General features: G+C 48.2%; 4 protein-coding genes across 4 annotated transcripts; 2 read left to right on the forward strand and 2 right to left on the reverse strand.

Moving 5' to 3' along the window:
- Nucleotides 1–1224: 1224 nt before the first annotated feature.
- Nucleotides 1225–2778, reverse strand: M431DRAFT_98492 (hypothetical protein; the record flags this gene model as incomplete). The annotated part of the gene is made up of 2 exons (XM_024925057.1): nucleotides 1225–2496; nucleotides 2629–2778. The coding sequence occupies 2 exons, from the start codon at nucleotides 2776–2778 to the stop codon at nucleotides 1225–1227; spliced, it is 1422 nt and encodes a 473-aa protein (XP_024768732.1).
- A 1315-nt stretch (nucleotides 2779–4093) lies between these two features.
- Nucleotides 4094–5726, forward strand: M431DRAFT_487223 (hypothetical protein; the record flags this gene model as incomplete). Its single annotated transcript, XM_024916456.1, has 4 exons — nucleotides 4094–4216; nucleotides 4278–4381; nucleotides 4472–5519; nucleotides 5574–5726. 4 exons carry the CDS (start codon nucleotides 4094–4096, stop codon nucleotides 5724–5726), a joined length of 1428 nt encoding a protein of 475 aa, XP_024768733.1.
- Nucleotides 5727–7240: 1514 nt separating this feature from the next.
- Nucleotides 7241–7633, forward strand: M431DRAFT_98626 (hypothetical protein; the record flags this gene model as incomplete). Its single annotated transcript, XM_024925067.1, has 1 exon — nucleotides 7241–7633. A coding segment is annotated over one exon (393 nt), but the record flags the coding sequence as incomplete, so codon positions are not given.
- A 3763-nt stretch (nucleotides 7634–11396) lies between these two features.
- M431DRAFT_535230 (hypothetical protein) lies at nucleotides 11397–13513 on the reverse strand. The gene is made up of 5 exons (XM_024920949.1): nucleotides 13357–13513; nucleotides 12496–13296; nucleotides 12124–12438; nucleotides 11897–12063; nucleotides 11397–11833 (listed from the first exon to the last, which is right to left on the reverse strand). The coding sequence occupies exons 1-5, from the start codon at nucleotides 13441–13443 to the stop codon at nucleotides 11671–11673; spliced, it is 1533 nt and encodes a 510-aa protein (XP_024768735.1). The 5' UTR covers nucleotides 13444–13513; the 3' UTR covers nucleotides 11397–11670.
- Between the last annotated feature and the right edge of the window lie 1851 nt (nucleotides 13514–15364).

The following is a 15364-nucleotide window of genomic DNA, read 5'->3' on the forward strand; positions in this document are numbered from 1 at the left end:
TGGACCAGTGTGCTGGGGGGGTTCCGATGCCTTGATTGTGCCAGTTTGCTGGAGCAATGAAGCGCCTTCTACAGTACTCCACCAACTTATCGCGCCGCATAATAGTGAGGAGATGCGTCGATAGATTGATTGCCTGTTTCGGCATGGACGAGTCCAATGTGCGGCACCACGTTAAGGTTCATATCTTTGGGATGTGGAGTTGGTGAAGGGGAGGGGCGTGCTCTCAACTAGCCGCTGGTGGCTTGATGCCATGCACCCCAGCTTTTAGTTGAAGATATAAAAGATGTGTCGACAAATGGTTTGTCGAGTTGATATTGCTGATAGGCACAAGTGCGAGGCATTGCTAATCTCTTGCTCATCTTGTGGATGGATGGTTCAATAGTTGATACTAGCACCGGCATGAGATCCAGTTCTGTCTCCGTGTCCCAAAGCTGAACATTCAGCTGAGCAAACGTAGTGACAATCATTTAACTTGATCAGGATGATAATGAACCATGTCCATGGGGCTGGGAGCACGGATCTGCATGGGATGCACAGCCAATGACGGCGCTTTAGACCGAGGAAACAGGTGAGACCTGCTTTAGTAGCGCTAGCGCATCAATTATATGTTAAAATGCTTGAGAAGTGAATGATGGTGTAAAATAGGAAGGATAACAAAGGTTTGCGGTGAGGCATCCTTGCCTATGAATGGATATCTCGACGTTGTGCAGCATTGTTGACCGATGCAACATTGCGAGGTGGAGTTCACAGAGTGGATAACGGTAATAGTAGTGTTCTGTTGTTTTGATGGTGAGGATATAGATTGTTATGTTGAGTATACTATCAGATAATATCAACGTGAATTGGGGAACTATGGTAGCACAATTTTTACATTTTGGGCAATGAACGAAATTGCTGTTAGCTGGGTGGTGAATTACACCATTTCGAACGTATACACACTTGATTGCTTTTAGGAGAGAAATCATAACAATATCGACATCGTATATAGATGAAGCCAATGAGCAAGAAATGTTGCTCGAAAATCCTTCAACGTACCATTGTAAAGTATCCATAAACACCAGACAACTCGCTGGTCCCCGTTCCACCAGTTAGACTCCCAAGTCCCTGCTATATGTAGCATATTCCCTTTTTAAAAATCCCGTGTGCATCATATATCCTTCCAAAAGAAACTATCTTAAAAACCGCTTTCATTTCGCCAAAACACAGAAATTCAATCGTTTATAGCTACGCCAACCCTTTCATCTTCCAACGCTCCTCACATCTGGCCAAACCATCCGGATATCGTCGAACGCCCGCATGGTTGCAATTATGCCAGTACGCTCGTATAACATCGCACTGTTTCACTGTACTCGCGTTGATACCGGCCAGATATGCCGGGACAGCCATATGGATGTAAAACTGTGAAGATGATGGCGTTGCTGCAATGATCTGGCACGCCCGGTCTACCGCCAGCGTAATAGTGGCTGCCTTGGATATCGCTGCGGGTTCCTCGCTCACTCGGGTCAGCACGGCAATGACTCCCGCGCAGCGATAAGCGTTAGCTGAACGATCCCAGTCGGTAGTGCCTTGGTTAAGCTTGAGGAGCTGCTCCATGGCGAGAATGGCGCTGTTAGAGGGATTAGAGGCCACCTCGCCACTTGCCACGCGCGTGAAGAGCTGAAAAGTGTCGGCTGGACAACCGACCGTTCGGAAGAAACTATCCGTCAGGAGGTCGCGATGCCAGCTCTCAAAGATGAGATCCGTCGTCCCTCGGATGATACTACCGGTAGTGTCGAACCAAACTAGACGAATCACCATCTCGCCCAGACCGGTGACACTCCGTGATAACGTATCCAGCTCAGCCCGGCTCTTGCAATGATAGTCTAGCAGTGATTTGGCTCCGTAAAGATGGCGCTGCCAGTCGCCGAAGCCACTGTCGCAAACCTCAAAGAAGGCAAAAGCCGCGATACCGATGAATGCAAAGGGGTTGGTGGCCTTTAGCGTATCTTTGAGGCTCATGAGGGCGTCTAGGCGATATCGCGCCATGGCCTCCGACTCCCACAAGTCTCCGCGACCAGTCGAGGCTCGCGCCGGATGCCCATCGATACGGGCCTGGACAAAGTCGCGCAGCCGCGAGATAAGGCGCAGGGCCTCGACGGACAGATAGTGGTTGCTCCGCAGCGCATCGCCGTCCAGCGAGATGATTTGCTGGCACAGCGACACCAGCGGCCGGATGAAGCTGTTCTGGTCGGCCTCGGACCAGTTGATGGGCTCGTCGCCGGGGCTCGACACGGGCCGGTCAGGCGGCGACAGCGAGGAATCCGCCGGGCGATCCGGGGTGAGACCCGAGTCGCTGGATCGCGACAGCGTCGACTGCGATCTGGCCTGGCGAGGGCGCGTGATGATGGACGGGGACGTGGACGTGGACGATAGCGAGGCATCCTTTGCCGACGAGCTGGCGCCGACCCAGATGACTCGCTGCGGATAGCCGCCACACGGCACGCCGGCAGCGATACACTGTTACACACACATGATGAGCATTGATACCCGTATTGATGGATGGGATGTCATGTCATGTAATGCCAAGCAACAAGGAGCATAACAATGAGACAACAAGACAAGGGCTGGATGAGATGAGGGCATACCCACTTCTCCGCAAGAGGGTCTGTTGAGATCGCACTTGACGTCTCTTAGCTTGCAGCTGCGACAGTCCCGATCCCGGCGCATGCCACGCGGCTTTCCGACTGGCTTGTTGCGCTGCTGAAGAACCCCATCCTTGGTGTTGGAACTGGAAGCCATTCCCAGCTTGCTCGATTTGGTAGGTTGTCAAAACGGCAAATCGGGAAGGCAACCAAAGGAGAGGGCGAAGACAAACGACAACAAGGGCGTGGGGGAGGGGGGGTGGGCGGGTGTGGATTAACAAGGGGAGGAGAAAGAGGAGAAGGGGAGAAAGGAGAAGAAAGAAGAATGGTGAGAAGGAGAAGAGATCAGGGGATGTCTAGCATCGCGATGCGGCTGGTGTGGATGTGGATAGATTGTATGTATGTAGGCGAGCAAAGGATTTGGCCCGTCTGCGGGGGTTGCAAGGAACCGATCTCGTTATCGCAGCTCCATAGTGCGACTCTGGCTGGTTAATTACTCGGCAGCCTACCGGAGAGAGGCAGCTTCTCCGCATGGCATGGCAGAGAGAGGATAAGTTTCGAAACTAACAGCCCGTCATCAGCAACGAGACTCAGTACTCGTATTGTCAGTCAGTTGCCGAACGATGGAGCCTCGCCCCGAGCCTCGAGCTTGGCCCCCATCTATTTACCCCAGCTTTTTGTCTTCCCTTCCGAAAGAGGGGACGTTTCTTGTGTTTCCCCACGTCTGATTCACCGGCCGGTGACTGAATGACTGACGCCCTCAGCAGGGAGGCTTGAGACTAGAAGCATCAGTACTAGTACAGTTGAGTTATCGAGTTTCCGTACGGAGTAGAATCATGACACTGCATGCCTCGGGCCAGCGCTAAAGACTTCCATGCCAAACCGTAACAGGGATCTTAACTCGGCCAACTTTCTTAGTTTAAGCACCATTGATCTCCAACAGCCAGCCATGCCGCTAAATGGGCGTATCTGAGTCTTGATCCAGTTCATCACCGCCCTCACGCGACAGGCCGAAAAGGCGCGAAGCTCGGACTACAACTTGTGCTAGCATCTGGGCATCGTACTAGACAAGATATTGGAGATAACGGGGGGGCGAACTAACAGGCGCCTCTTATCTCGCCACAGCGATAACTCGCAGCCTTTGTTCGTTTTTTTCTTATTGCCGGCATTGACTAGGTCCGTCCACATGGACTTTTTTAGCCGACGACGGGCGCTGGAACAAGAAACGACGTTCCGACGGGGGTGTGGCCGATTACATTAACTGATGACTGATGAGGGAGCATCCAGCTCTTAAGATCATCCAAACACCCTCGCATTCTGTGTTCCTGTGAGCGACCATCAGAAGAGAGCATCAGCTGCAAGGTTCCATCACTCGCTGCCTTTGTCTGAGGAAAAAAATTCTTCAGAGACTCTTTTTGTCTTGCGCTGAGAGCGGAAACCGGAGGCGGCTTGACCCTCCTCGGCAGTTCAAAATGGTGCACCAAAAAGTCCGCGAATACTTCCATACGGAGTATAAGCCTGGAGAGCGTACACTGATACGCAAGATTGACTTTTTCATCTTGACGTTTTGCTGTCTCAGCTACTTCATTAACTACGTATGTGTAACGAACGCTCTGCCTGCTTCATATGCACGTTGACTAACTAGATTCTCACCAGCTTGACCGCTCTAACCTTGCCAATGCTTACGTCTCGGGCATGAGAGAAGACTTGGGCTTTGTTGGAAACCAACTCAATGTCATTAATACTTGCTTCACCGTTGGGTAAGTGACTGATCTTGTCCCTCTATGGTAGAGACTGGGGGAGTTGGACAGAGACAATAAGACTAGCTGCTAACAAAATCGGATTCCTAGCTATGTTTTGGGTCAGGTTCCCTCCAATCTTTCCCTCTACTATGTCAAGCCGCGCATCTGGTTCCCCTGCATGATGCTCTGCTGGGGCGGCCTCACGATGGTTACCGCCTCCGTCCACAACCCGCAAGGCATCATGGCCATTCGCTTTTTCCAAGGAATCTTTGAGGCTTCTACCTTTGTCGGTACGCATTACATCCTTGGTGCCTGGTATACGGAGCGTGAGCTAGGAAAGCGCAGCGGTATCTTTACCTCATCCGGTCTTGCTGGTAGCATGATTGGCGGCTTCATCCAGACAGGCATTCACTCAAGCCTCAACGGCCGCGGCGGACTCGCAGGATGGCGCTGGCTCTTCATCATCGACGGACTTCTTACCATTCCCGTCGCTGCATATGGTTTCTTCTTCTTCCCGGACACGCCCCGCAACACAACGGCCTTTTACCTTACCGACGATGAGAAGGCTCTGGCTGTGGCCCGCGTCCCTGTTGTTGAAGAGCATTCGCCCATCACTTTCCGCTTTCTCAAGAAGGTCCTTTTGTCTTGGTACTGGTGGGGTTTTGTCATGCTCTGGGTCATTGCCGGAGAGACAGAGTCGTTTTCTTCAAACTCACTTCTTGCGCTCTATCTCAAGAGCCATCCCACAACCAAGTACACAGTGTCTCAACTCAACAACTATCCCACCGGAGTGCCTGCTGTTGGCATTGTTTCGACTTTGTTCTGGGCTACACTAACAGACTTCTTAAATGGAAAGCGATATTTAGTTGGGTATTGGATCGGTTTAACAGGAATTGCCACTTCCATCATGGTCTTGGTAGCATCACACCACCCAACCAGCTCGCATTCGACCTCGGTAACGATGGCTGCTTATTACTGGGCCGGATCTGTCTATGCTTGTCAAGCAACCTTCTTCGCCTGGTGTAACGACTCCATGAGATATGAAGAACACGTCTTCCGAGCTGTCGTTTTGGCTGGCATGAATCTCGGTAATAACGCAGTTAATGCATGGTGGAGCATCATCTTTTACGGAGCTTCTGAAGCTCCTTGGTTTACTGTAAGTGTTTGTGTGTTGCTATATCAAGAATGTGTTGCTAACTTCAACTCGCAGCGCGGCATGTGGGCCATGATTGCTTGTTGTATTGCTCTTGTAATTTGGACCATTATCTTAGCCTACACGGACCGCCGTGATAGAAAGAATCGTGAGCTTGACGAAATTACTGGTAGAATGAGCATTACGATTGAAAGCAAGGAGAAGGAGTAACGTGGCTGCTGGTTGTTTTCGTTATGTTGTGCATAGTCAATTTACATTTTTAATCCGCGTAACTAATGATATTTTCAATAAACGATGGAAGAAGCACATGATCGTTCTCTTTGACCTTATGTGCATTTATATGTGTCTTGATCTCACAATATACCGGGGTCATGCAGTCATTTCAATGTGCCTCGGTACAAGTACAATGAGTCAGTTGCGTATCCCGTAATCACACATGGATCTCATTCGCCCATGCAAAAATGACTTTGCTTGAGTTTCCACTGTTGGTATTGACTTGAAGAGTTTCTAGTTGCATCAGCATATATTTCTTCAATGGCGAGGGATATCTTGTTGTGATCTCATAATCGCTGGTTGGAGCTGTGGGCCGTGTGACAAGATGACATCGCCATTACTGATCATCAAGGACAATGGTAACGGAGACGTGGAAAAGGATACAATAGGACATGGTTTGACATATATATTGTTGTTTTATCTTCATCCCAATTAGCCTATCGCAAATAAAGAAGACAAGCGGCCGCTCTCCTTAACAAGACTTAGTAGCTTGGGTGCGTTAGACTGGATGTTTATTCAGGACCAACAAATAGGAATCTCTGTTTGCCTCTACTGTAAGGTATAATTCACAATCTATTGTCTTTTTAAAGAAACGTCTGGTACCGTCTATCCCCTGGAATTCCCTCGAATTGGAAACATGTTCATCACTTCACGTTCAACTACATATACAACAAAAGGGGCGACCGGATTGGTGGTGGCTGGCGGTGGGGGATATTTTGCTAGTAAAATAAATTCATCGATTGGCATCACCTTGGACACTTGACATGGTAAACGTATTCAGCGCTTGGTGTAAAGTTGGGTCCATGACTGTTGGCTCGTCAGACGCATTTACAGCAAAATGCGTTCAACCAAATGTCGGCAGCTCTTAATCCACAATACAAGTCATCACACCAGTTCTCACGAATGCTCGCCGAGTCTCAGTCTCGAAGTTAACCAACTTTGTTCCGTGTCTCCATTCATAAGCCTCGCTCCAAGAGCATACCCTCAGCCGCAATGCACTTAGCAACGCCCACGCCAAATACTTTGCAAAGCAATTGTAAACCATAATGTCCAATCCGCGAGCCAAGCAGTTACAATTCTATCAGTTGCGCAGTGACTAATGGCAAAAAGAAAACACAGCTTCATGGGAAGGTCCTCACAAGCTGAAGATGTAGGATCCCGTGAAGACTATCTACCGATACAGCCACAAACACATGGCGCAATTCACTTTTTCCTGACACCCCAGCTCACATAAGACTCGATGCTTCAGGAATCGCTCCTCATTTCTCGCCCCGTTCATTTTCTTTATTCATTATTTCCCCAACTCTCTCTTTGCTCGAAATATCACCAAATCCTCTATCTAGGCCCTCCATCCTGTAGTGATGACCGTCAAATCATTCATTTCGGTTGCCAACGCCGCCTCGAGTTCCACAAGACCTGCCACTATGCCGACAAATGCTGAGAAAGAACCGATGCCGCCGCCGCCGTTGGCATTATCTCTCAAAGATCTTGAACTGAAACCAAACGATGATAAGTTGCAGCAAGCGATTTCTTGCATCCGCATTTACCAAGCTCAGGCAATACGCCTTGCCCGAGAGCAGCAGGAGGAAATGTGTGATATTATCAAGAGTCATGACTACGTTAGAGCACGTACAGCAAAGATAGCTTCAGCCCATAAGCTGTACGGGCGGACGATGAACGCCTTGAAGAAAAAAGGCAAACGTGTCGAGAACTTATCATGGCCCATATACCTCATTTTGTCGGCCGTTTACAAGAAGCTACCCAAGAGGTATATAAAACTCGTTAGAAGGCTCTACGGAACGAGTTTTATTGGCGATTATTCCAACACTTACCGTACCCTCCTCAGAGGTTCCGACAGCGCCTCTTCTGTATCAGCAAATGCTCCCAATGTTTCGCAAAATCCTTTTACTTTCTCTTCCTCGACAAAGCCTTTTGCTTTGTCCAAGGATGCTCCCACTGGATCGACGCCTTTTGCTGCTCCCGCTGGCTCGACGCTGTTTTCTTCGTCCAAGAACGCTCCTCCTGCCTCGACGAATCTTTCTTCTTCGTCCACGAACGCCTTTTCTGGTTCGACTAACTCATTCAACAATAGCGATCCGGTAGTAGCTGCCACGCAAAAAACCATCGCCGAGGCAAAAGCATGCATGGCCCGAAAGGCTATGGAAGACCAGAGGATATCTGGGCCCGCCCCTCGAGACGATGAACAGGACTTGACTGGTGAGGAAGATTCTGACTCCTCCTATACAGAGGTTGAAGTCCTTTGGCACAAGAAGCGCCAAGCGTCCCCAGTTAACCGCGAAGACGATCTATCTGTTGCGGCTAAGCGACCACGCCCGTCCTCTAGTGGCAAACCGTTCGACATTACAACGGTATCAAGTGGCATGAAGCAATCCCAACTGGGACAGAGCCATCAATCTGCTCCTTTCCCTATGGATGTTCTTCTAGTCTCGCTATATTCTTCTAATATCTGCTACTATCGCTGCTTCTTATACTATCTGCTACTTCTTCCAGTATCCGCTACTATCGCTACTTTCCTCTACTATCTACTACTTCTTCTGTCCGGCCTCCAAGATCATCTTTGTAGCTACTTCAATCTTGCACTTCGTCGGCGCTTCGGTGTGGGCGTCATGGAGATGGCGCTGTCATTGGCGCCGTCCGGGGGTGTCTCATCTTGTGCCGCCGCGGCGAGCAATCTCGCGCTACGACGAATCGGCGGCACCTGTCTACCTAGATACAGGTAATTCGAGTCTTCTTTCTATCGATGCATCGTGCCTTGACTTCTCTTTGTCACCGTTACTGATTGATGATCTAGCCATTTTCTGTCTGAACATTCTTAGTTAGTCTTGTTTAACCTTCTGGCTTCTCTATATTTATCCTTTTATCTAAGATCTATCTTTATTCTTCGCTCTTACCAAGCTAATGCTGACAGATGAGCCACTATGTAGCGATAGAAGGATGGGTAATGTTGAAGCATGAACATCACATTTAAAGATCGTGGTGCTGCGTGCTTGAAACCGAACGTTCAGAAATGAGCCCACGACTTGACCAAGGCGGCTGAGTCATCTGTGAATCTTGAAGGCCCATTGACGTGGGAGCCGCTTCGACCTCATCTCCCGCCGGATATACAACTTCAATTGCAGTATCCCGCTCCACGAATAAGTCAGCGCATGGGATCAATGTCGCAATCTTCGATCAAGGGGGGGTCCAATCAACTTCGATGGCATGTCGCCTTGCCTCTCCTTGTTCCCATGCGTACAGCTTCACATGCCCAAGGCCTGGTCACTCTCCACGCACAATCCAGAGCCATTCTATTGTATAGCTTGTTGGAAATAAGTACATGTACGCCAAGGTCTGTCTGTAACCACGTCCTCCCCAGGTTACTGATGATTTGATCCTTTTGGGCGTATATACAATTTCGCCCAAGTTGCTTATTGGCAGGCATGATTCCTGTACTCATTAAAAAGCTTCGGCGTGAAGATGTTGAGGACTCCCACCAACTCTATCAACACTGGTGTCCCCAATATGTACCTACTAGAAGGCACCAGCTGCGTCTAACGAGAGAAACGAATATGACATCAGTCAAGACTCTTTAACGTCCCTACGAGCTGTCCACACCCAGCAAACTTGGCCAAGTCTCCAAGCAAACCGCCAGTCGCCCCAAATGGCATCAAATTGTCCGCAAAAAGTTATGTTACCGCAAGTAAGTGTCCATCTACGAATTGTTTACAATAGACTAATTGTTCGCCTCGGTTCTTTCACGATATACAGTGGCAATGCCTTATAATACGGACCTCCACCGCAGAGTGCTTGCTGATATCGTTCATCTATTGCCATGCATCTATTTATATCTTGCTTGTCCCTCCTTAAACTTTTTAGAAGGTATCAAGTCATAGACTTAAATATAAAGCCATCCAGCATTATATTCTACAGTTCTTAATAATCTGCCTATGTACCAATGAAGCAGAAGCTCGCAGGCGGGCGTAACACGCCTACTACACATGGATAGCTCTGAATATCAATATCTGAGCGAGCGCCAGCTAATGCGGCGATCGTGTGGTACCAGCCGACACAGAGTGCGTCGCTTCACAATCACTTCCACCACTTTTCAACCAGCTGGCAACGCGCTGCGCGAAACTCTTGCATTTAATTGGCTGTTTCATCTGTTTCGTCTGTTTTTTTTTTTTTCCCTCCCCTTTCTTCCCCCGCGAGCATCATGCTATTTACGCTCCCGCTTCCCGCTTTTCGTTTTTATCTCCCTCTCCCTCTCCAGCTATTGAATTGCGTCACCCCTCCGACCACCAGCATCTCTCTATCACAAGTTGTCTAAGCTTGCTAGTATTAATTTTGCCCTTTCATTTATCTCGCAAGATTAAAAAACTTGCAACTTACCTATCGACATGTATTGATCAAGAATGCATTCCAAGAGAAATTAAACCACCCAGAAGACGGTCCTTGAGTTGACACACAAGAAACTCGTACGACACACCGATGGTAAACCACAGCAAGTTGAAGAAGGGGACCCAGAGTGGAACGACGGTATCCGTTGTATCAATGCATATCGCTCCCCAGCCACCGTCTTGTCTCAAGCCGACCAAGAAGAGATGAGAGATATCATACGACGCCTCGACTATGTTGTTTCTCCCGCAGCCAAAAACGCACTATTATCGCATAAGCTGATGAAAGCTGAATATAAGAAGGTCGTCGAAGGAGGAGGATCTTTATGACTAAGAAAAAGTAGCAGATACTAGAAGAAAGCAGCGGAACTAGAAGAAAGCAGCGGAACTAGAAGAAAGCAGCGGAACTAGAAGAAAGCAGCGGAACTAGAAGAAAGCAGCGGAACTAGAAGAATATAGCGATAGTAGCAGATATTCAAGGATTTGAACTGCCTACCTGTGCACCTATCTGCCTACTAAGGGGGCTCGACAATCATTGCGTAGCGTGGTTCATTGTGTCGTAGAATCCTGTAAAGCCCAAGAAGTGCTCGAAGGCCTTCAGGTTCTTTGGAAATTCCAGATTTCGGACTTCTGCCAGTTTTTCTTCCGTCGTTGTCGCTCCCAGTGAGTCGACTATAGGTAGTGAGCACTACCTGTGTTGGTAAGTACATGTACCTGTGCCTGTGATTAATAGAAGGCTCGATTTCTGTTTCCTTCGCATCCAGCTGTACCCGGTAATATCTGAACTCCTTACAAACCCTAATATGCGATAGCCCTTGAATCTGGGGTGGTGATTGTTTTTGTATGTGTGGAGTATTACAGTCACTATTGTCTCGGGTATCAAATGCGCAAAGCATAATCAGGAGTCAGAGACCACTAGGCTTTCTAGCTTTAAAGAAAGTACATGCCAAGAACAAGAAGTTGTAATATACGAACATTGAAAAAGCCAACCGGGTGAGAAAAGAATGGGGATATCAAAATGTAAGAAAACCGTTGAAACGCAAAGGAAGGGCTGTTAGATAAATCTCAGAAAAGGCAACGAGACCCAAAGATTAATTAAAGGGTTACCCAAGCCTAAACAAGGCGCGCCGACCTACCAGGGACAGTGGCTCAGCCAACATGAAACAGGCGCATCAAGTTTGACAAAAGAGGGCAAAGATGCCCGAATAGCTAGCTCTTCTATGATCTTGGATACTAGGGAGGCGAAGCATTTCCACAGCTACGATAGGGCAATGTTTGATATTTGCAGTCCATATTAAACATACCGCTGCAATATATTCTCTCCGCCGCCACAGACCCTACAACATGCTTTGCCCATAAAATGATAACAATCTTGAGTACATATCCTCTCACTAAGCCCAAATCAAACTCAACTATCGCCGCTGTGAAAACAAGACACAACTATAGAAATACAAATCCCCGTTTCTTACTAGTCTTCCTGTATAACTTTACTCCACCTTCCTTGGGATCATGTAAACATTGACCGGACCCTTCTCCCACAGAGAATAGGCCTTGCTTCGATCATCCCAGCCCTCAGTTCCTTCAGCCAGCTTGATATCGTATTGCATTATCACACGAGCCAAGATAAGGCGCATTTCAGAGTATGCGAGGCTATTTTGGAATGTTAGTCAATGGCCTCAAATTGCCAGAGTGAGCGCACGAATCATGACTTACTTCTTGCCAATACAGTTACGGGGACCTGTGGAGAATGGTTGGAAGCACTCTCGCCTGTCATTTGCAAATTTCGGATCACCAAGCCACCGCTCAGGAATAAAGTCATCAGGCTGCGTCCAGTAATTCGGGTTGTGGAACAAAGGCCACTGCCAAACCTCAACAACGGTCTAAATTAATGAGTCAGAGGTTTTGATTCTCACTGTATGAACATGAAGGATATAACCTACATCTTCAGGAACATATTCCCCAGCAATCATGGCACCTCCTTCAGCAGTGAGTCGTGGCAGGCCACCGGGGGCAGGTGGATACATGCGCATAACTTCGTCAAGAACGGCCAGCATGTATGTGAGATGCTGTACACTGGTAATGGTAATATCTTCCGCACTGTTAAAGGTCGTCCGCACTTCTTGGGCCAATTTTGCTTGGACTTCTGGAAAGAGACCTAGATAATAAGCAGCGGCAGACAAGGCTGTGGCTGTGGTTTCAGAGCCCGCAATGATAAGAATGGAAGCATTGGACGTGAGCTCCTCAAAGGTAAGGGACTAGAGACTTCAATTAATATGCCTTCTCTCATGTATGAGTATGCATGTTCAACTTACTTCTCCGTTGCGCTTTGTTGTCATTGAAGTCATGAAATCGGGGCGGTTGGAGCCGGTTTCTAGACGCTTCTTAACCTTCATGGCGGAGAGACGTTGATTCTCGGCATATTTATTCGACAGGCCCTTCGGCATGGTATATGGCAAGATGAATTTCAATAAGCGTCTAGGGACGATATGGAGATGTTTGAGGGCACCAATGTAGACCAAATTTTTGACACTGTTAAAGATGAGCTGAACCCAAGGATCGTATGTGGAGCTTTGGAGACAGCCAAATGATTCACCAAAGGCCAAATCGCCGATTATGTCGAATGTCGCATAGTTGAACCAGCGAACCATGTCAATAGGTTGAGTTCCGTTGGCGCCATTCTTCTCAAGAGACTTCATAAGTTCCTCAACGTAGTCACGGATGATGGGCTCCTGGTCCAGCATGGCCTGATGAGAAAAGCCGTTTGCCAAGCTCCTTCGGAAGCGAGTGTGATCGGCACGGTTGGCACCAATAATGTTGGTTACATGTAATTCTTGGCGGATGGGATCCTTTCGGTGCTCCGGCTGTCCAGCCTTGCGGTGACCACGAATATCATTCATAGCATCTGGGTGGCTGAAAGACAGGAAGTCGGGAGCAATGCGGACAATGGGTCCATACTTGAGATGAAGATCCAAAACATCGCGGTGGCCCTCACCACTGATAAGGAGGCGGGAGTAGGGGAAGCGAGAAATGGCCGACAGCTTGGGGCCGGGAAACTTGCTCAAGGGGTGAAAGTAGAGATTGTAGATGCAAAGCCAGACAAAATAGCCAAAACCCTATACGATAGCACCGACGTGTCAACATGGTAGAAAATCTCATCACAGAGTAAAACTTACAAACACTATAACAGCGAGCGGAAGAGCCAAGCTGAGCTTGACTGGGATGACGGCTTTTGCAGCATCGTTGCTGATGAGAATGCCCATCGCGGAAAAGTTTCAGATTTACTCGTCTTCACCAAAAGTTTCCAATGATTGAAAGAAGCTATGAGAAGAGGGGAAGAGCGATTGTGATATCTGCCGGTCCATGTAGTAGCAAACACCACTTTATATATAGCGGAGTTGACCGTTGCATTTGCAACATCATGTACGGCAATGTTCCCCCGAATACTCCCCTACAACATACACGCAAGCAACCACGCACGCAATACTACTACGATGTATTTCTGCTACCCCCTTCGTCTGTCTCAAGTGCTCCATTTTGCGATCGACCGCGGAAAATCTGCTGTGAGATCGGAGATGCGGCCGCGGCCCCATCTCACGGGAGAGTTTAACAACCCGCAATGCGTCCTGCAGTAGCTGCCACAGTATTGGCCATAAGGAGGGTTCAAAGGGGGGCGCTGGGACCATATCCGTGGAAACTCCTCGGAGCAAAGCCACACGCATTGCTGTAGGGAGGAAATATATATCACCACCCCTGCACTTAAGCAGCTTTAATGTAACCTCCCGTGGTCTGCGTCTGGCCACTCCGCAGTGGGGCGGAGACACAAATAGCTTGCTTTTATTTCTTTTACGTGTATCGAAAATACATACTTGTACGAGACTCTGCATCCGCCTCGCACGAGACAATGTCGTGTCGAAATGTGCCGTTGCGGAAATAAAGCTGGCGGTGCCCCATGATACCAATATCAGGTCCGCATTGCCCCGTAATATGCGGAAATATCTGGTGATGGATGGATGCTCAGCGCCGTCTCAGATGCAGCCGAAAAGGCGATATGGCCGTTGGGGAGAGTTTCATCCGTTGTATTCTACCGCATGAAGTATTGCATGGGGTAAATACCTGCATAGATGACGCAACTGAAGACACTCTCGCCTTTACTTTGCTAATCGAAGGCCGGGAAATATTAGGTGGGCAGTGTTCATTAGGTAGCATGTGACAGTACGTCCGCGAGCACTCTATGTGTGATTCTAAAACAAGTTGGCTATAGCGATGCAACCTGCACTATAGATGCAAAACCATTGAAGGGATTGACCAAAGAGAGAATTCGACGGATAATTAATGCACGAGCGATAATAAAGAGGTAAAGAGATAACTGGACGAGTCAGCATTACTTGCTCACGTTGTCAGTTGCGACTCGATAACAATACTACCTGTAATATCGCTGATACTTTACAACTTTGCTGATTCAAGTCTAGCGGGCCAATCCTAGGAAGTGACTTAACACTAATAACAAAGCGACCAATTACAGCTCATAGTAACCGAGCAATGCAGCATTCGAACGTCCATGCAGGCCCTAGGCTAGTCCAAGGTAGAGGCTGGGTTGTCAAAATTGGGGCGGGAGTTTCCACCCCGGTTGTTTTAGAAGTTCCGTGGAAAAATTACCCTTTTTTACTACTCCGTACAACGAAGCGATCCTCAGAGTTATAGGGGCATGAAAAGTATTTAGGAGCCCGATTTATCATCTTGCGGGTTTGTGTGGAACCAAAGTTGCTGTCGCGACTTCGTCCCAGTGCACAAAAGCCGCGTGTAAATAGAACAGGTATCTCTTTGTCAGGGTGCAATTATCTTCAAAGCTGTTCGATAAATAGATTAGCAAACCAGTAGTGCCTATGAGCGTACGAAAACAGATCAAATGCTCCCAAGTTATTAGTCTGTGAGGCTAACAGTTCTCAAAGCACTGCCCTAGTGCAGGTCTGACGTTGTATAATTTGAGTATAGTACCTGGAAAACTCATACTGTAGCTGCTTTTTTACCTTCGAGTCATGGATGCTGTTTGTTTTGCTGGGTTTCTTTCTCACTCTGGTTGGCCTCGACAATATGGCACGTGGCTAATGCAAGTCGTCTTATATTTCATCTTCGTAGTTGTATCTCCGTAAGCAACCTATGCTCCGATTTGGCTGCGACCAT

The sequence above is a fragment of the Trichoderma harzianum genome (genome assembly GCF_003025095.1).
Source record: "Trichoderma harzianum CBS 226.95 unplaced genomic scaffold M431scaffold_21, whole genome shotgun sequence".
NCBI classification, from domain to species: Eukaryota; Fungi; Ascomycota; class Sordariomycetes; order Hypocreales; family Hypocreaceae; genus Trichoderma; species Trichoderma harzianum.